General features: G+C 38.6%; 1 protein-coding gene across 2 annotated transcripts in view; it reads left to right on the top strand.

Moving 5' to 3' along the window:
• LOC126176688 (26S proteasome non-ATPase regulatory subunit 6-like) overlaps positions 1-22,821 on the top strand; it is a 122,841-nt gene that overhangs the window by 72,478 nt on the left and 27,542 nt on the right. For both annotated transcript variants that reach the window (XM_049923849.1, XM_049923851.1), the window contains one exon: positions 22,342-22,450. In XM_049923849.1, the coding sequence (XP_049779806.1) occupies positions 22,342-22,450 (109 nt within the window). The remainder of the gene's footprint in view (positions 1-22,341; positions 22,451-22,821) is intronic.

Here is a 22,821-nt window from a genome sequence, read left to right as displayed (position 1 = left end):
GTTTCCTGGTGTTTACCATGTCATATGCCACATTCCAGGTCAACAAAGGTAACAGAGGTGACAAGACCTTTCTCGAAGCCATTTTCAATATGCTGGGTACAATTCAGTACCTGCCCTATATAACAGCACCTAGGTCAGAAACCAGCTCTTTCTCTAATTACCTTATCTTCTATAAGTGGAGTGAGCCAGGCTAGAATAATTTATTCAAACAGGCTGAATGGATGGAGGAGTAAATGTATTGGTCAAAATGTTTCAGGCCATTTTGTGATTTGCTAGCCTTGATCATACCAGCAATATGAGCTTGTTTCCAGCTTCGGGATGCTGAATGTTTCCAGGCAGTTGTTGAACCTTTGGCAGAGCCTTACAGTACATCTTTTGCCAAGATTTTTTAGCAGTTCCACATGTACATTGCCTACCCCAACAGCTTTGCCTTATTTCAGAGCGCAGATACCATTAGTGATTTGTTCTGTTGTTACGGGGTGGCGGATGATTAATTGATAAGAACTGATAATCAACAAAGAATTTTCCTTTAGTCCTCTACTGCAGAATAATATGCAGCAATAAAACATAAACAAGAGAACAACATCAGAATAAAATTTTAGTTAAATTCACCATTTTCAAAAAAAGAAGAATAAAACAGTACATTTCCAAGTGCCTGCAGACAGAAAAATGTGTCAAAGACTGTGCACTACTTCATAACGAAAAACTGCTTTTGATGAGCTTGATGTCACAACTATTTACATTTATAACAGGCTGCTGGAAAATGTTGTGAATCGTGGTTTGAGAAGCATTATTTTCAAAATAAATTTCCATTTACTCAAGATGAATTATATTATGCATGAAAATGTGTGATGCATTTCGTAACTCACAGACCATTTAAATCTCATTCAAACTTTAATAGCCACCTAGCAACATTTTGGACCCATAAGACCAGACATTTATGTCATTATTTAAAATTTTGCTGGTGCATTTGTGTTTACTATTTCTTGAAGGACAACACATGCAAAAAAAGATCAATATTATATGTGAAAGCTTAGCTTTCCTTGTAGCTAGACTCAATATATATAAATTTAACCTGCTAACTTTTCTCATTGGTGCTTAAGAGTGATGTTGCTGTGGCGTGACTACATCATATGTCCTATGCTCTGAATATCAGCTGTCATTGGCTCGGAAGGTCACGTGATGTAAGCTGTGATTGACTGACAAAAACACACTGCTATCTCAGTTTCAGTGCTTTGGAAACTAAAGTGCTGTGTTAGGTGGACTTCGTAATTATACTTTCGTAATATGAACAATATGGTGTACTTGTTCTTGTGCATCAAAGATCTTCCCAAAATGCATCTTTCTTTTTGCTGGATTTTTTTTCCTAAAGTGCCAGGACATTCTGCATCGGTGTATAAAACCTTTACTATTCAAAGGATTGAGAAGTTTCCCAGTTCTGAGGGAAAGTATACTGTCACTTAAAACAGAAAAACTGTATTTTCACCAGGGAAAAAGTGTCTTTTTAACCAAGAAATCCAGAAAAAATCCAGCAATTCTTAGAGTAGAACATCTATGAAATGTGGGGGTTGTTGGATTTATACAAAACAAAACTGCTCATTTAATGTCAGAAGTGGCCTATGTACAATCAGTTTAGAGAAGCATTTTGAGCTGGCAGCAGAAGAATTAAGGGACCAATTTAACTGTAGAAAATGGACTGCTTTATGTTTGCACAGATCTGGAGGAGATACGAATATCTTTTTGTCTAAACTAAATCAAGTTCTTGATATGATATCCACTCCTAAAGGCAACATTCTCATTCACAGATGATGACATCAAAATCCAAACTGTGGAACTTGACAAGTGCACTGTAACTTCTGTCTACAAACCTATTGCCACTAAGTTTGTTTTCTGACCCCTAGGAAATCACCACAACCAGAAAAACAGTCACTGTTATGATGTCAACAGCCACCATGTTGATTGGGTATATAGTGCATATAATAATGATGGACTTGAAGTTGAACGCTTGAAATTGAGCTATGGGCAGAATGACAGCAACTCAAACTCATCTATTACACAGAGCAAACAGATAAATTCTGTTGCAGTCAATGGAAGAAGAGTTACAACCCTGATCTCCTATTGGCAGCTGTGACATGAGTGAAACTATAAAGAAGCAGGTTCTGCAAGTGGTACCCTCCACACAACACAGACCAATTATGTGCACCACTCAAAAAGTGTTACAACCTCAAGTTGCACATATCAGACATAGATTCCACTTTAAAAAGGCCAAGTGGGATGTCTTTACTGAAATAGTAGAAGACAGTAAAGTGTTGGAAATAGATGCCAATCAAAAGAATGAAGAGGCGTTCATCAAGTTCCTGCTTAAAGCTGCGTGTCACAGTATTCCAAGGGATTGCAGTATGAGCTACATACCAGGGTTAGAAGTTGATGATGCACAGCTATATGCTGATTATTATTGCAGATTTGAGGAAGACCTTTTCTCCAATGTAATGAGGGAGTAGGCTCCACTGACAGAGCTGAGTGATGCAGATTGATGACAGACCTCGACTTTACTCACAACAGCAAGAAGGCCTGGTCCGCAACAAAGAAATCATCCAATGACCCTCACAAACGTTAGTGATTTAGCAACATCACTGCAGATGAAATTGCCCATTGACTTCTACTTAAAGGGAAGTGTAGCAGGAAGTGTCTGAAGACTATAGATAAAGTAACATGTGACATAAAATCAGAAACTGAGAGCATCCTCCATCCTGTAACAACAGAACAAATCACTAATGGTATCTGGGCTCTGAAAGAAGGCAAAGCTGTTGGAGTGGGCAATGTACGTGTAGAATTGTTAAAAAAACCTTGGCAAAAGATGTACTGTATGGCTCTGCCAAAGGTTCAACAACTGCCTGGAAACATTCAGCATCCCGAAGCTCTGGAAACGAGCTCATATTGCTGGTATGATCAAGGCTAGAAAATTACAAAATGGCCTGAAACATTTTGACCAATACATTTACTCTTCCATCCATTCAGCCTGTTTGAATAAATTATTCTAGCCTGGCTCACTCCACTTATAGAAGATAAGGTAATTAGAGAAAGAGCTGGTTTCTGTTGTATAGGGCAGGTACTGAATTGTACCCAGAATATTGAAAATGGCTTTGAGAAAGGTCTTGTCACCTCTGTTACCTTTGTTGACCTGGAATGTGGCATATGACATGGTAAACACCAGGAAACCTCTCCCAAAGTTATACAGCGCAACCAAAGATTATGAATTTATGAAGATCACTGCAGAAGACTCTGTGTTAGTCTTCAAAACTCAATAAGTCGATGGCACAATGTCATGACCAACATGGAGCTACCTAACCATCTTCACAAGGGCACTGACTGAACTAAAACTGTCATGTTAAAATAGGGTGTCTGTGATAACTGAGATGTGTCCTGGGTGTGTGGTGTTGAGCAGATAATAATCTATTTCCTTCATTGCCTTGTTTACACCTTTCCTTCTCATCCCATCCAGTAAGTCTATGCTGACCCGGGGTTATTGGTGACTTTACTGAACTGTACCCCTTTCCCTAAACCTCTCTAGTCCTTTTCCTTCACCCCTATTCCTTCCTCTTCAACTCTTCTGTTAGAAGAAGCCATCGGCTCCAAAAGTGTTTAAAAGTAAAACCTTGTTGTGTGTGAGTTATCCTGCCATCACTTGGCACAATTTACAATTCACAGTTTAAATCATCTACATCACAGTACAAAATAAAGGCATATGTCACAGTCATTTCCTGGTGGCAACAATGTCATTGATACAGCAAACTACTATTACTGGAGATAAGTAACAAAAGTTACATTATTGAACAGTCAGTATGTCTGACTGTTGTGCAGAGAACTCAGGTTCAATTTCTGCCACTGATAAGACTCGTATTAGGATGATAAACTTACATCAAAATAACTTTTTTATTGACTCTAGAATTGTCACCACTAAAAAAGTTTCGAAAACTATAGTAGTAGTAGTAATATTATTAATAATAATAATAAGAAGCTGCTCAAACAAAACAGAGACCTATTACGGGGTTTTATCTTGGTGGGATCTAACGGAAAGTTTTGTAGAGAAGGCAGAGATCTCTGTTCTTAGCAACCACATCCGCATTAGTTGTCTTCAGTGCTTAATGATTAGCACATGTTGAATGTCTTACACAGGCCAGTCACACTAATGTGAGAGAGTCAGTGAGGTTGTGGAAGGTGCCAACAGGGGTGTGGAACTACGCTGACTCCATTGTTATGACCAGCTGCTCTAGGTTTCTCAGTTGAGGATCGATGATGCAAACAGCTCGATTGAGTTGGTCCCACAGATTCTCAATTGGATTTAAATCTGGGGAGTTTGGTGGCCAGAGGAGTAAGATACATTCACTGTGGTGCTCTTACAGACCATGCCCATTCACTACAAGCTGTGTGACACATTGTACTGTCCTGCTGGCAGATGCCGTCGAGCCAAGGACAAACAAGCTGCATGTGGGGGAGAAATGGTCCCCAAGGATAGTTGCATAATTGTATTGATCCACTATGCCTTCCAGAATGATGAGATCACCCAGAGATTGCTACAAAAACATTCCTCAGACCATAATGCTCTCTCCTCCAGCCTTGACCCTTCCAGTGATTGTTGCAGGGTGTTTGCTTTTAGACGTACATGCCTGTGGCCATCAGTCTGATGGAGCATAAAACGTGGTTCATCTGAGGAGGTCACCTGTCGCCACTCAGTGGATATCCAGCTGCAGTATTCATGTGCAAATTCCAGCATTTGTTGCAGGTGAACAGCAGTCATGTGACTGGACTGTGCAGTATGTAGGAGAAATGGTACTTCAGTAAATGCACTGGCTGCAGTAATGAACAGCTTTGTGCAGTGTCTAGTGATTGGTGGCCAGTTCCTTCTCCTATCCATTTCATAATGATTGACCTCTGGCTTTGGGTTCTGGTTACATCATGTGACAAAGATTCAAGTGTTGTACTTTGCCCGAATTGTGGAAATGTCTACTTTTATTTAATGTATTAATATTACACTTTGATTGACAAGGGGGTGACATACATGGCAATATTTAAGAGAAAGTGTGCTTTTTCGAGCATTTTTTTTGGTGAGTGTCAGCTTTGAGGAGTTGTAGAAGTCCGACCATAATTAGGAGAAATGTTTCTTGTGCGCAGTTTAGAGATAGAAACCTGTTATGAAACTTGTTATATCTGCAGCCAAAGTTTCTTTATTTTCTGGTAAGAGGTGCTGTTGTTATAATGTCAAATGTAAGACACAGATTTAGCTTGCCATTGTAGCTATTGTGGTGGAGAAAGCATGGAAGCTTGAACTTTTATTTATTTATTCCATGTGATCTGATGGTACACAGAGTGTTGCAGATGTCAGAAAATGTCTTTTAACATTGTTAACATGTATTAATGGAAGCCTATAGTATTCTAATGTATTATATTGCTCAATGTTTTCAATTTAGCACAAACAGCAAGATTACTGATCTAAGTATTCATTTACAGAGTAAAAACAGTGACACAACAAATATGACTTCACGGCTTTGCTAAATTTTATGTTGTCTTCGATGGACTTAATACTAGTGGGAAGATTGTTGAACAGTTGGAGGCCCATGTGGAAAACTCCCTTTTTACACAGTTGAGTGTTTGTATGTATAACATGCAGGTTTGCATTTTTCCTGGTGTTGTGTTCATGTATTTCATTATTTTTTACGACTCTGGGGTCAGTTGGCACTATATGTTTTCTGAAGAATTTTAGAGTCTCAAGAATGTAGAGGCAAGGCAGTGTAAGGATTTCTAACTTTATGAAGATGGGTTTGCAGGAGTCTCTGGGTTTGCTCCCATTAATAATCCTCAATGCTCTCTTCTGGATTCTGAATGTGTTCAGAGCAGTTGGAGCATTTCCCCAGAATATTACACCATATTTTAGGTGGGCTTGTATATAAGTATAGTATGCACTGGTTAATGTTCTCAGGCTAGCAAATTTTTTCAGTACACTCAATGCATAACAGCCAGTACAAATCCTGGCATTTACCTTTCCTGTATGTGTATTCCATTTCAGGTTATCTTGAACCCACAGACCTAGGAATTTGAAAACAGTGTTGGTATCTATTGACTGGTAATTTATAGTGACAGATGGCTGAGAGGAATTTGCATTTTGTGTTGTGTGGAAGTTCAGGAAGCTGTCTTTTTGGTGTTGATAGTTAATCTGTTGATTTTTGCCCAGTTGCTGAGTTGATCAGTAGCCACGTTCACAGCTTTTTGCACCGCCTCTGTATTCTCCCCTTTGAGGAGTACAGTTGTGTCATCAGCAAAAATTATTGTTTTGTGTGCATCAACATTCAGGCTCAAGTCATTAATATACAGGAGGAAAAGTAGGGGACCCAATACTGAGCCCTGTGGAACACCTTGCTTTACAGTTTTATTACTTGATAGTATTTCGGTTATTGAGTTGCTTTGTCTATTAGTATATTTCATGCTGACTCTCTGCATCCGATTGTTTAGGAATGTAGCAATCCAGTTGTTTGCAATTCCTCTGATACCGTAGTGTTCTAATTTTTCCAGTAATATTTTGTGGTCAACAGTGTCAAAAGCCTTTGACAGATCCAGAAATATGTCTGTTATGGGTTGTTTTCTATCTAACAGTTCTAAAAGCGTATTTATGCAATCATATACTGCAGTTTCTGTAGATTTGTTGCTTCTGAACCCATGTTGAGCTAAACTTAGTAAATCTTTTTTTTCAATGAAGTCCATCATTTTTTTGGACATTATTTTTTCAAAAACTTTAGAAAAGCAGGATGAGATTGAGATAGGCCTGTAGTTATTCATATCTTTATCATCACCTTTTTTGAAGACAGGAATTACTTTAGAAAGTTTCAGAGCTTCAGGGAAGATACCTGCCTGGAAAGAACAGTCACAGAGGTGAGTTAATGGTTCAGCAATTGTGTGTTCACAATTTTTGATTACAGCTGCTGGGGTACCATCAATATGAATTTTTTAACTCTCTGAGGGCTTTTGAAACATCATTTTCAGTGACTTTGGTAATGAAAATTGACTCTGCACATGTGTGATATTTTTGGTTTGCTGGTTGGTAATTTGTGTTAGGATTATTTTGGACCAGTTTTTCAGCTATGCTTGTAAAGAAATTGTTGAATGAGTTCACCACTACTTCGGGATTAGATATAGATTCATTGTGGAGTTTGATTTCTATGTTCGTATGTGAAGCTTTCATTTCCCCTCTTTCCCTTTTTATGATATTCCACATTGCTTTTACTTTATTGCTGGATTTGTCAATGTACTCATCATTCTGCATCCTTTTTGCTTGTCTTATCACTTTTCTTAGGATACATGTGTAGTTTTTATAGTATTCTGTTAGTTGGGGGGAGTCACTACTTTGTTTACCTAACATGTGGAGTATTCTTTTATGTTTGCAAGAGATTTTTATAGCTGGTGTAATCCAACTCTTGTTTCTATTATTATTTATTCTTACTGGTTTTTGCGGAAAGGCCTCTTCAAAGTGGTGGATCATTTTGTCAAGAAATATGTTGAATTTCGTGTTGACATCTTTGACTGTGTACATCTCTGTCCACTTTTCTTTACTAAGGAGGGCATTTAGCTTGTTCAAGTTCTCTTGGGTGAAAAACCTTCGTAAAGTTTTAGGTGGGACTGGGTTTGAGGTATCTTTGCTAACTTTTAGAATGACAGCTTGGTGGTCACTGAATCCTGCATTGTATTCTTCTAGAGTTGGGTTAAGTTTATTTCTATTTGCAAAAATTTGATCTAGAGCTGTCTTGGATGTGGGTGTTATTCTAGTGGGCTCGTTTACAAGGCCATGCAGATTACAAGTTTTTGCAATTTTAATCAATGTTTCCCTGTTTCTGTTGTGGGTGAGAAAGTCTATATTAAAGTCACCACATATAATCACCTCCTGTTTCCACTGACTTATTTTGTTTAGAAACAAGTCCATTTGTAACAGAAAATCATTAATACTACTGGAGGGGGGACGGTAGAGTTAGATCTGTAAGCTTTATGGCTGCACATTCAAAGATCTTATCTGTTCATATTTCCTATAGGGTAGGAAGTGGGCTATATTCAATGTGTTGTTTGATGAAGATGGCAACCCCACCATGTCCATCATTTGATCTGGAGTAGTGTTCACACAATTTGAAGTTGGGTAGTGAGATTAGCTTAACCACATCGGTGCAGAGCCAGTGCTCTGCTAGGCATACTACTGAGATATCACTGAGTTCACTGGTCAGCAAAATGCTTAAGTCATCAGTTTTGTTGCTCAAGGATTGGACATTGTGATAATAGATTTTCAGGTCTGAGTGGGGTTTACTCAGGGGGCTTGAAGTCATGTTTACTGTGTCACTGACCTTTAGTTTAAATTGTGCTGTATTCCAGGTATGTTGACTTCTGAGCAGTTGTGCTGGTTCTGTTGGTCGTCCTTGGCAGCCATCTCATCTTCCAGGTGGGCCTGAAAAGTATCCACATGCACTTCACACTGTTGAGGCATCACATTGACGTTTCGGAGGGATGTCTCGATAATGTTCACCATCACTTTCATTTCATTACTAATGAATACTCCCCATGTTTGTCAGTTAAGAGTTTGTAAAGCCATTGCATTATTGGCTGCAATACATGTGAGGTTGTGATGGAGCCTGGTTGTCACACCAGTGCACTGCTGTTGTTTTAATAGGTGATAAGCACTTATTCACTAGGAAGAATGGCAATTTTACTCGAGCATTCTGAACGCTTGATATACTAGCAGATTTCAATAAATGAACAATGAAATGTATTATACATTTTAACAGTAAATGGAAAACAGTTTAGCTGAAATAAATTTTGCAGGAAAGAATGATGAATGAAATAAGACCTACCTTAATTGCGTTCGCTGTTGTCTGAGGGCTCACTGTCACTGCTTCAGTCATCTACTTGGATCAGCAGTGGGCCTGTTGCTGTTTCAGGACAGTGAGCTCTTTGTGGATAACTGTTTTCATGTTTGTGTACAAGACACACTGAATGCCTCCAGGCACTTTCTGGAGTAAAGCAACACAACAGTAAAGTATCATTTACCTTAAAATTCTTTTCTCCCTATTGCTATCTTGTTCTTGACAAATGCCCAAATAAGTTCAGTGCTGATGAATTTGCAGTGTACCATAGGACATTTAATTTCCCTGTCCACTGAGCACATTACACTTTCATAAGGTATTCTCATGACCTGAAGTCCAGCTGCACATATTCCAGTGAGCCTGCTGTAGTAAATTCCTCATATGATGTGGCATACATGGAAGCTCTACATTATTGCTTTCTATCCATTTAATAAAATAATCATTCCTCCATTTCATTGATGGATTTTCTGATACTGGATTTGTCATCATGCAATATTGAGCCTGATCTGTTTGGTAATTTTTTGAGAAATCTCCTAAACCACTCTTCTTAGTACCTGATCTCAAAATGATACTCTGGACCTCCTTGTAGCCCAATAAAACATAAGGCAGCATTTTGACTGAACCCATCATCGTTCACAATGTGGCATCATATAACCCTTTTTCCAGAACCAGGTGGTGCTTGAATTCCTCCTTTCAAGCCATTCTGCCCTTGAGCACTTGCTCTATGATAATTGTATACATTTACTGATGTACAAGGCGTTTTTATTTGTTCCCGGCGTCCAAACTTTCTGGAATGATCTACACTACATCAACTCCCATCAATATAATAAAAAATCTATCTTGTTGGCAAGTGTCATATTTCCTGCAAGAACTAATCTATTTTTCGTGCTGCTTGGTTGTTTTCCATCTGCACAGGTTTATTTGTTGAACTTTTTGTGTCCGAAGCCCAGTTTCTGAATAGAATACCGAGAGATTGTTTCACTCATATCAAGAAAGTGTTCCACTTCAGTTTTTAACTTTTCCAATACTGTAGCTACTGTTGGAACCTGCTTTTCCACATAGAAGTCATTGATTTTCCCTCTTATGACTTCGTTTGTAAACTCGTCCAATGAAAACTTCTATTATCTGCCAGCAATCCTTTTTTTTTTTTTTTTATACAAAATGTGAAGTTCCCCTATCTCTCTCAAAATTCATTTGACTGTACTTTCACTAATACCAACACATTTAGAAGTTCTTTTTACTGGCTGCGATATGGAACTGCTTATGTCCTGTTTTTGACAACAAATTACGTCATGAAGACTGTCTGACAGAAGTACAAAACAATGATGGGTTGCACAGTTGTTTCCTATCTGATCATTTGTTATCTTTCCACTGAGTAAACACTGTGACAATGACCAATAAAGTGGAAATACTGTTCAGAGGTCCATCAACATAGCACATGAGCACACAGTGCATATAGAGTCAAAAGCAAATAAATAAAACACATGATATTAGCACTTAGTAGATTAATGTGCGTAGAAACATAATAGCTGTGAAAGGCAACAGAGCTTCCATTGAAACTTTTTGCCTTGTTGATACATATTATCATTAGGTGAATTGTGGCAATCTACTTCCACCATTATTAGGACAAAACAACTAATTGGAGAGCAATGAACATTCACCTGTAAGTAGAGAATGGCTGTATCTTTAAACTGTGCAAAGGAAATGTTTCTCCTACTTGTGATCAGACTTACATGACTCCTCAAATTTGACACTCACCAAAAAAATGCTCAAAAAAGCACAGTTTCTCTTAAATATTACCATGTATGTCACTCCATTTACAACTAAAATGTAATATTCATACTCTAAACAAAAGTAGGCATTTCAACAATTCTAGCAAAGTACAAACATTGGTGTTCATCTTTCAACATATCCAGAATATGAGCTCAAAGTCAGAGATCAGTCATTTTCAAATGATAATAATTCAATTGTTACCTTGTAACAAACCATGGCTTACTAAGTGTATAAAAATATCTTGTAACCGGAAAAGGGAAATGTATCGGACAGCAAGAAAGAGTAGTGACCCAGAAACTATCAAACATTATAAAAACTACTGTGTTATATTAAGAAAAGTTATTAAAAAATCCAGAAGTATGTGTATCATGTCTGAAATCAGCAACTCTGATAATAAAATTAAAACAATTTGGAATATTATTAAAAGAGAAACAGGTCAACCAAGAGCACAGGAAAACAGTATTACCATCAAATTGAATGAAAACTTTACGAACAAAAATTCAGAAGTTGAAAATATTTTTAATATCATTTTCTAAATGTTGTGGATATAGTAGGATCCAGGTGTTCATTAGAAAATGCTAGGCTGTTAATGGAAGAGGCCATACCTATGCAATTTGATTCAACTGAAATCTCACCCACTTCTCCCTCTGAAATTAGGAAAATAATAATCTTGCTTAAAAGCAAAAACTCACATGGAATTGATGGCATTTCCAGCAAAATACTAAAAGCTTGTTCTGAACAGATAAGTAAGATTCTCAGCCACCTGTGTAATAGCTCTCTGGAACAGGGCATTTTCCCTGATAGACTGAAATATGCTATTGTTATACCTTTGCATAAAAAGGGGGATAGATCTGATGTCAACAATTACCGTCCAATCTCCCTTCTAACAGCTTTATCCAATATTTTTGAGAAAGTAATGTATTCAAGAGTAGCTTCACATATCTGTAATAATGAAGTACTAACAAAATGACAGTTTGGTTTCCAGAAAGGTTTTTCAACAGAAAATGCCATATATGCTTTCACCAATCAAATTTTGAATGATCTGAATAACCGAACACCACCCATTGGGATTTTTTGTGATCTCTCAAAGGCTTTTGATTGTGTAAATCATGAAATTCTGCTAGACAAGCTCAAGTATTGTGGCATTAGTGGGACAGTGCACAAATGGTTTAATTCGTACCTAACTGGAAGAGTGCAGAAAGTTGAAGTAAGTAGTTCTCATACTATGCAAAGATCAGCACATTCCTCAAACTGGGGAACTATCAAGAATGGGGTTCCACAAGGGTCAGTCTTGGGTCCTTTTGTTGTTCTTAATATACACTCCTGGAAATTGAAATAAGAACACCGTGAATTCATTGTCCCAGGAAGGGGAAACTTTATTGACACATTCCTGGGGTCAGATACATCACATTATCACACTGACAGAACCACAGGCACATAGACACAGGCAACAGAGCATGCACAATGTCGGCACTAGTACAGTGTATATCCACCTTTCGCAGCAATGCAGGCTGCTATTCTCCCATGGAGACGATCGTAGAGATGCTGGATGTAGTCCTGTGGAACGGCTTGCCATGCCATTTCCACCTGGCGCCTCAGTTGGACCAGCGTTCGTGCTGGACATGCAGACCGCGTGAGACGACGCTTCATCCAGTCCCAAACATGCTCAATGGGGGACAGATCCGGAGATCTTGCTGGCCAGGGTAGTAGACTTACACCTTCTAGAGCACATTGGGTGGCACGGGATACATGCGGACGTGCATTGTCCTGTTGGAACAGCAAGTTCCATTGCCGGTCTAGGAATGGTAGAACAATGGGTTCGATGACGGTTTGGATGTACCGTGCACTATTCAGTGTCCCCTCGACGATCACCAGTGGTGTACGGCCAGTGTAGGAGATCGCTTCCCACACCATGATGCCAGGTGTTGGCCCTGTGTGCCTCGGTCGTATGCAGTCCTGATTGTGGCGCTCACCTGCACGGTGCCAAACACGCATACGACCATCATTGGCACCAAGGCAGAAGCGACTCTCATCGCTGAAGACGACACGTCTCCATTCGTCCCTCCATTCACGCCTGTTGCGACACCACTGGAGGCGGGCTGCACGATTTTGGGGCGTGAGCGGAAGACGGCCTAACGGTGTGCGGGACCGTAGCCCAGCTTCATGGAGACGGTTGCGAATGGTCCTCGCCGATACCCCAGGAGCAACAGTGTCCCTAATTTGCTGGGAAGTGGCGGTGTGGTCCCCTACGGCACTGCGTAGGATCCTACGGTCTTGGCGTGCATCCGTGCGTCGCTGCAGTCCGGTCCCAGGTCGACGGGCACGTGCACCTTCCGCCGACCACTGGCGACAACATCGATGTACTGTGGAGACCTCACGCCCCACGTGTTGAGCAATTCGGCGGTACGTCCACCTGGCCTCCCGCATGCCCACTATACGCCCTCGCTCAAAGTCCGTCAACTGCACATACGGTTCACGTCCATGCTGTCGCGGCATGCTACCAGTGTTAAAGACTGCGATGGAGCTCCGTATGCCATGGCAAACTGGCTGACACTGACGGCGGCGGTGCACAAATGCTGCGCAGCTAGCGCCATTCGACGGCCAACACCGCGGTTCCTGGTGTGTCCGCTGTGCCGTGCGTGTGATCATTGCTTGTACAGCCCTCTCGCAGTGTCCCGAGCAAGTATGGTGGGTCTGACACACCGGTGTCAATGTGTTCTTTTTTCCATTTCCAGGAGTGTATATTAATGACTTGCCATTCTATATTCATGAAGAGGCAAAGTTAGTTCTCTTTGCTGATGATACAAGTATAGTAATCACACCTGACAAACAAGAATTAACTGATGAAATTGTCAATACTGTCTTTCAGAAAATTACTAAGTGGTTCCTTGTAAACGGACTCTCACTGAATTTTGATAAGACACAGTACATACAGTTCCGTACAGTGAATGGTATGACGCCATTAATAAATATAGACCTTAATCAGAAGCATATAGCTAAGGTAGAATATTCCAAATTTTTAGGTGTGTCCATTGATGAGAGATTAAATTGGAAGAAACACATTGATGATCTGCTGAAACGTTTGAGTTCAGCTACTTATGCAATAAGGGTCATTGCAAATTTTGGTGATAAACATCTTAGTAAATTAGCTTACTACGCCTATTTTCACTCGTTGATTTCATATGGCATCATATTTTGGGGTAATTCATCACTGAGGAATAAAGTATTTATTGCACAAAAGCATGTAATCAGAATAATAGCTGGAGTCCACCCAAGATCATCCTGCAGACATTTATTTAAGGATCTAGGGATATTCACAGTAGCTTCTCAATATATATACTCTCTTATGAAATTTGTTATTAACAACAAAACCCAATTCAAAATTAATAGCAGTGTGCATAACTACAATACTAGGAGAAAGGATGATTTTCACCTTTCAAGATGAAATCTAACTTTGGCACAGAAAGGGGTGAATTATACTGGCACTAAAGTCTTTGGACACTTACCAAACAGTATCAAAAGTCTGACAGATAACCAACAAGTATTTAAGAAGAAATTAAAAGAATTTCTGAATGACAACTCCTTCTACTCCATAGAGGAATTTTTAGATATAAATTAAAAAAAAATAATAAAAAAAATAAAAAATAAAAAAAAAAATAAAAATAAAAAACACAAAAAATGAAAAAGTTGATATATTAACTTAAGTATGTTGTTAAATTAACTTAATTATGTCATGTATTGGAAAATTTGACTCGTTCCACATCATTACGAAATATCGTATTCATGATCCATGGAACTAGTATTAATCTAATCTAATCTAATCTAATCTAATCTAACCTCTTTCTCCAACATCCACAATACAACAGCCTCATTCCTCTCCTCTGTCACTCAGAGCTCAAAAGTCAGGGGTTAAGCATTATGAAATGAAATGGATAATAGTTCAAGTACACTTTTTCTCCAGCATCTACAATGCAACAGTCTCATTCCTCTTCACTGTCAATCACTGCCCTCCTCCCCCAACTTCCAGGTCACAACCACCAGATGAGGGAAATATTCAGTCAGAATGTTTATTCCATTTTCTGTTGGTTTTACAATGCCGGACTGCCAATCTACAATTGCTTGATTGCTGGTAATTTGCTAGTTATGTCTGTATCACCCTTGTTGGGTGGAAACCAAGCAGACGTACCCAGTAGAGTGCTGCAACGCTCAGCGTTTGACCGGTCACGGCTCGCCTGTTGGTGGGGGGACCGAGCAGCTCGTGTCCGGTCCCATACAACTCGGCTCGGTCACGTACTCGCCCCATGTCTGTTGTCCGGATTCCGGACACGCGGATAACCGAGCATGACCGGTCACCGCTGACGTCTCACCTCGCCTCGCCCCGGCTCGCTGCACTGTACTTTACTGTACAAATCCAACGCCTCTCTCTCTCTCTCTTAATACAAAAGTAACATTTCCAAGAACAGGTACGTGACACAGCTGAATTCATAAAGTACTTGGAAAGTAAAATGATATTTCAGTACAATCGCGGATAGAAGACGAGTCTCATTTCCAAACAAAAGAGATATTTTTCCTTTCATTTATAGGAAACATTAAACAAGTGCTTTCCCTGTAATCCAGAAGACAACCATCTTCATAAAGAAAGCATACAAAGAACATTAAACATTTACAGACGTAACTTGTCATACGTTTCAATTGTTTGCAACATAAACAAAATTACAGTTATTGTTGATCAGCAGGAAATCACTAACGCGTTCCGGATTTAATTGGCAGCGGAAATTTATTAGTAACATGCCGGCTTTACTAAAGCACCTTTCACTAGGTGCGCTTGTTCCTGGGATACATAAAATACGTCTTGCAACTGCAGCCAAACCTGGCAGATCTGTTTCATGTCTGCTCCACCACTTTAAGATGTCATCATCATCTCCGGGGTGCATTAAAATGTACAGATCTACTTCATCTGCTGTGGATGATCTGTTGTTCCTCCATTCCTTGAAACGAGCTCTCTTTCTGGGTGGTGATGACACAGTACTTGAAGGATCTATGATAATAAACAAAAGAGACAAGTAATACAGAACTGATATGGAAATCATCGAAACATTCCCGTAAGAGACCGATGACCTCGCTGTTTGGTCTCTCCCCCCAAACAACCCGACCCCCGTTCCCATAAAATCGAGATGTTTTACGTTAATGAAATATTATACGAGTCACAACATTCCCGTTTCTCTATAATATACTTTCCACTAACTATGCAAAAACGATTATGTTAATGATTCAATGTTGTACCTGCGTACGTAGCACACATTTGTCGCACATTGTTATGAATTTCCTGCTTTTCACTTAATCTCAAGCATATTAAGATAACGGAAGGACGGCCAAAGAAACGATCTTTGTGAGGTTTCTTGCAACTGTGTTTCTTTAAATGAGTGGTTCCCAACTGGAAAGACAATAAAGTGGAGCAGTTTATGCACGATACGTACCCAGTAGACGCAATGTTTTCATCTACAACCAACACAAATGTACTCCATTCCTGGCTTTTTAGACCTTCCCGTTTCTTTAATGTGTAAACGTTCGTTTCAATCTTACGTCTAACTACACTGGCTTCCTCTCACTGCATGATTACAGAGAGAGACACACCACAAATAAGAAGCCCGTACTGGCTGCAGTGTCACACGGATAATAACACATGTAATGTGTTTGAAGTTATGTGCTACGTACTCGGTCACGGCTTCTGTGCTCGGTCACTAGAACTAGTGCGGGCAGCCTATCCAGTTAGGGTGTGCCCGCCCCATCTCGTATTTTGTGTTCGCTTACTCGGTCATGCAGGACTCTAGTACCCAGCAGTATATCATTAGACTTGGATAGGCATGAATATGTGGTTAACTTTTGGTCTCATCCATCACATTTGAAGGTTTGACTTGGATAGGCATGAATATGTGGTTCACCTTTGGTCTCATCCATCACATCTGAAGGTTCCCATCCATGCTTGAAAACTATTTAATAAGCTGCCACATGCCATACAGGATTTTCCTGAACATACATTCAAAGAAAGATTGCATGAATGGTTTATTGCTCACCCGTTCTATGATATAAATGAATTCTTCAACTGTAAAATGCAGTAAACCAACAGATGACCCACTGTACATTTATTGTAATATAAGCTAAAATATTTCAGTAGTCAATACCTTATCACACTGTATTATAAATTGTAACTTCATTTGACGTTGTCAATTGCTGTAATGGCCTAAAGACAATAAAATCTTTATTATTATTATTATTATTATTATCATCATCATCATAAAGGATTATCAGTGATGTAGTTTGTGCATGAAAAGAATTCCCATTTGTGAGTCTCACACATATCACAAAAAGAAAATTGGCACACTTCTGCTTGCTGCATTTCTGCAGACTCCTTACTGTCATATGTTGCATCTTAATAAAACAATTAAAGTAAATATCACCTTAATATAGAAAATACATGCAAATAACTTAAGGGAAGGCAGCCGGGAGATGTCTATGACAACCATTGATATTTTGACTGGTGCACATCCTGTGATTTTCTAGGCATGTGCACGAGTGCGCGCGCGCACACACACACACACTCACACACACACACACACTGTGAGCACTAGTACAACTGAAACCAAAGATAACCAATGTCAGGAGTTATCAATAGTGAGTATTAAAAATCAATGGGTGAGGTAGTGTTAACTATGTCCCTTTGTTATATAATGAAGGAGAGAGCAGGATTCCATCCCGAATTTAAGCAAAAACCTCAATTACTATTTATAAGCTCACATGGCAATGTAATCGCAACTGCTTCCTTACCCCTAGGATGCATACGCAGGGCTTCTGAGGCCCTTGTACGTCTCCATTAAAAAAAAAAAAATACCGTAAAGAAGGCACCTGGTACAGCCCATGGTTTGAAAATGTATAAACCTAAGGATGACTGGGACTATTTCATCTCCAAAGAAATACTAGAGGAAATCATCAACTGCACAAATATTGAAGGCAGAAGAGTGGCTGCTTTACGTGGTAAAACGTGGAAAAAATTTTCGCTTGCTGAAATGGAGGGTTTTCTTGGTCTTTTACTGCTTTCTGGTGTTGAGAAGAGTTGGGATGTCCCTGTTAGAGAATTATTCTTGGATGAAAAGGCAAATCCTACATATAAGGCCACCATGTCAGTAAATAGATTCGAGGATATGAGGAGAATGATTAGATTTGATGACAGGTGTACCCGTGAAGCTCGATCTGCAGATGACAAACTTGCAGCTGTTCGCTATGTATGGGAACTATTTCTTGACAAGTGTAGAAATTGAATGATTCCCAATGATTTGCTCACAGTTGGCGAACAGCTAGTCCCATTCGTGGAAGATGCAGCTTCACCCAGTATATGCCCTCTAAACCAGCCAAGTATGGCATAAAAAATATTTTGGTTATGTGATGCTACATCTGCATATGCTTTAGATGGAATTGTTTACACGGGAAGGAAACTCCATGAACCTATTCAGAAAAATCTTGGATTGAATGTCGTGATAAATCTTGCTAAAATCATTGAAGGATCATCAAAAAATATTACTGTTGACAACTTCTTTACCAGTGTGCAGCTGGCAGATGAGATGCTTCAGAAGGAAATTACAGAGGTGGGAACAATCAAACAAAATAAACCCGAAATTCCTAATGAGATGAAACCATCTGCCTCAAGAGCGATTCATTCCTCTTTCTTTGCATTTAGAGGTGACATTACAATGGTGAGTTATGTTCCCAAAATGAAAAAGTCTGTAGTTCTCATTAGCACAATGCATCACGACAGAAACATTGATCAAACTCATGCAAAAAAGAAACCAGATATAATACAGTTCTATAACTCTACGAAGGGTGGAGTAGATCAAATGGACCAGAAAATTCGTTATTACACTTGCAAGAGACAAACAAGAAGATGGCCATTTGCATTATGGATGAATATGATGGATGTTGCAGCAATGAACAGTGAAATTTTATTTTCCGCCCAACATCTATACCATAGTGGAAGAAGTGATAAAAGGTGTTTGTTCCTAAGAGATTTAGTAGAGGAAATGGTAAGACCACTAATGGAACTTCGTATTCAGATCCCTAATCTTCCAAAGAAAATCGTTGATGCCATGCAAAGATGTGGTGTTCAAAAAGATGTCATACTGCCGAACCAACTACCTGTTTCAGGAAAATGAAGAAGATGCAATTATTGTCCACATAATAAACACAAGAAAAGTGCTATGACATGCATTAAGTGTAAAACCAAAATTTGTAAGGAACATAGTGGCGTTCTTTGTGCTTCTTGTTTGTCACATGTTGAAAGCTAAGAAAAATGCAATTTTATGTGAACAATGAATAATAACTTTTTGTCAAAATATTGCCTATACACAATATTGTGAATAATGAGTATGTTTTAGCCGGCCAGAGTGGCCGAGCGGTTCTAGGCACTTCAGTCTGGAACTACGCGACGGCTACGGTCGCAGGTTCAAATCCTGCCTCGGGCATGGATGTGTGTGATGTCCTTAGGTTAGTTAGGTTTAAGTAGTTCTAAGTTCTAGGGGACTGATGACCTCAGTCCCATTGTGTTCAGAGTAATTTGAACTATTTGAGTATGTTTTAATTGAAGAAATTGGTTATAATAAATGTTATAAAATGTAAACTGCAACTTCAAGTGAATTAATGAAATTATTGTATATGTTGTATGTAAATGGATGTAACTAATAAAAATTCACTCTTAGAGTTATTTTAAAAAATTAATAAAATGTTAATCAGGCCCACCAGATCCTGTTACTGTATCTTAGGAATCTTTCAATATGACAATAAATTTGACAGAAATAAATTTAACTCCAAAGAATGATTATATGAAAAGAGAAAAATTTTTAATTAGGTAAGGGCCTTGGAGGCTCTGCATATGCATTCATGTGTGTTTTTGGCACCATGCATCCTAGGGTTAATAACACTATCCAGTAGCTGGAAGTTCATGCCAAAATCTGCATGTTGTTATATTCCATAGAGTGACCAGTCCCAAGTCATAGTACTGCAATAGCAGATTTGCTCAGCTGTTGTAAGCATAAGTGATGCTTACACTCAGTACACTGATCTTCAATGGTCCTTATTTCTGACCTATATATGACATGCCACAACTGCAAGGAATATGATGGACACCCTCCTTAAACAAACCAAAATCATCCTTGGTGCAACCTTAACACTTTGGGGCCTGGCACTTAGAAGAATACTAGGGCTAGGATACTGGCCATTTATGCTGTTATTTAAAGCATGATTGGTACATATGGAATGGATAAAGCACAATTGATACATATAGAATTGATGTAACATCAATAGTATTGCATACTAAAAAAAAGGACCATTGATGTATCATCAAGAGCAGTACGTACCAACAAAGGACCTAGCTTCAAGATTTATTTTTCATATTTAATTTAGTTCTTTGATGCATTACAAATTTGTTGAAATACCAGCAGTTGTCAAATACTTCATCCAGCTCCATTTCCATAGCTATTTTAACATTTTATGATCTGGGAGAAACTAAATTTTCACAGAAAATACATTGTTTGTGAAATATGAGATACTCATATTTCTTCTGAAAGTAAGCAGATTGCACCTTGTATTGTTAATGGTAAAGTAGAAAATCGGTTTGGTCCTTGTCGTGGGTATGAACAGATATCCCATCATAATACAGGTATAAGAAAAAGTTGTTTTTGTGCTTTGTTACAGATATTGTATCACTGCATTGAGGTTGTAACACAGTGAGATACGATTCAGATGTTATTCACATCATATTATGTGTACACGCCTTCCTTTATATTAACTTTGACTTAATAAAGAGTAATTGTTATTAAACATAGGCCATTATACTCTAACTGAAGTTGTAACCAAACCCCCCCCCCCCCCCTCCTCCCCATGCTCCCACCAGATGTGCTCAGTAGTAGACAGCTCGAAAATACCCTTATCGATCCAGATAATAATTTACAGTTTCATCCATTCATTATTTATGTAGATGTCATGCCAGTTCAATACAAACTGTGGTAACACAGACAGAAAAACCCTTTGACATAAAATCAGTATTTTTTTAGTTACAAGAAATATCAGTGGTGAATATTAATGGAATTCTGGGCACGGATCCTCATTGGATTGAACCATGTGATGCTTAATCAACAGCTAACTTATGTGCCCCTTGGTTGTGTACTATTGTGTACATGACATTTCTGAAACCTGTGAAACAAGCCACAAGTACAAATTGTCTAAGGAAATTAACTACATATTCATTACTCCCTGTTACCTACAAATTATGCCTCAATCTTCACTGTGAGAATGCGATATTATTAAATAGTATGTACATTAACTGCGCCTGCTAAGAAATACGTTCGTGGAGTAGGAGGAGCGAGACACAAAATGAATTTTTTGGACTCATTTTAATTTGTACTTTATTAGTAGTCAGGCATCACATAACTGCTAGCAAATTATTGGAAATTATTCCTGAATAACAGACACTTTTGTGATGGCAGTAATTGACTTTAAGGCATCATATAGACTGTTCTTATTGCTGGTACTGATCCTGTGAACTGAACTGTTGGATTGAAAGAGAATGTTATTCACTCAAGTTTAAATAAAGATTAAATGTACAGAAAAACACTAAGTATATTTTGTCCCAGTTACTTCCAAAGGATTCTGCAGGACATTCCTGCATGAATATCACAAATAATGTTGTTCATACTATATGCTTTTGAACTCAGAAAAATAATATTGCATATGGCATGAGGAAGTCAAAGTGAACAATGAATTCTACCTAATCTTCTTTAATAAAATATGAGTACATTACTTTATTTTAAAAAAGCATTGTGACATAACGTGAACAATGAATTCTACCTAATCTTCTTTAATAAAATATGAGTACATTACTTTATTTTAAAAAAGCATTGTGACATAACGTAGATAGGCAAAGACATGAATGAAAGAAATTCAGGTAATCAGTGAGATAGTTTTTAAAATAAATTTGAGAACGAATTAACAACAAAAGATAAGAATGAGGAAATACATAAATTATGTAGTGAGGTGTGTGATATTTGTGTAATAGTGCTAAGAAATAGTGCTGATCTGTTGTAGGAAGAATGAAATACTTTAGTACTGTATGTTGCCACCTTGAAGTGACTCTGCTGTACTAAGCTTACTTCTTACAAGATTGTGCATACTATGCAAGAATTCCATGAAAGGCTTTGCAAGAGACAACTAAGGTGCCAGTCTATATTGTTAAAACACACCTTTAAGAGATTTACATGTCAGGAAAATAGATTGTGCCTAAGATACGTAATAACACATGCGAAAGCTTGAGGACTGGCCTAAGACATCTGAAACACAGGCAAAAGCTTGAGGTCTGAGTGTGTACTAACAATAAGATAGATAGGGGAGAGGCTGAGCAGTATAGAAGAGATAACTACAAATGATATTGTTTTGGGCCACATGCCCCCCCCCCCCTCTCTCTCTCTCTCTCTCTGTGTGTGTGTGTGTGTGTGTGTGTGTGTGTGTGTGTGTGTGTGTGTTGTATGGAAGGCAAAAATACCATATGGAAGAAAAGCTCTGGAATAGTAACTGATTACTTTGGAGAGTCTTTTGCTGTATATTCTCCAATGATCCATGTGTTTCTTTCCAGATTATAAAAAACTCTGAAGTTTTGGAAGTTTTGCATAACGACCGTTTCATGAAAGACTATGTGATGTCTCTATATGACTGTCATTATGCGGAATTCTTCAAAAATCTTGGTAAGTTTAGTATGTTGTTTATAGCTTTGGGTCAATTGTCATTCAGACTTCCTTTTTCAGTGGACTTAGTGAATGTAGTGTCAAGAATGATCATGGAAGCACTAAGGCAAACGTCTTATCTTTCCTGCAATAGGGCCTTCGTGGGACCATATCCCAATTTCAATTTTTCATCTCCTGTTTTCTCTTCCTCTTCTTTTTCATTTTTTCAGACTGTGCTCTTTTTATTTTAATTTCTCCCTTGGAAGCATTCTATTTGCAAAAAGTTAGCGTGAGTCGCCTATTTTCTAACCAAACTAGAATTCCTATTATGCCTTTTTTCACAGCCACCTCAGTATGCAGTGCTGTTATGGGGCAAATCCTCTAGAGCAAAA

Source organism: Schistocerca cancellata, chromosome 3, assembly GCF_023864275.1.
Source record: "Schistocerca cancellata isolate TAMUIC-IGC-003103 chromosome 3, iqSchCanc2.1, whole genome shotgun sequence".
Lineage (NCBI taxonomy): Eukaryota > Metazoa > Arthropoda > Insecta > Orthoptera > Acrididae > Schistocerca > Schistocerca cancellata.
This window is presented reverse-complemented; position numbering and strand designations above follow the sequence as displayed.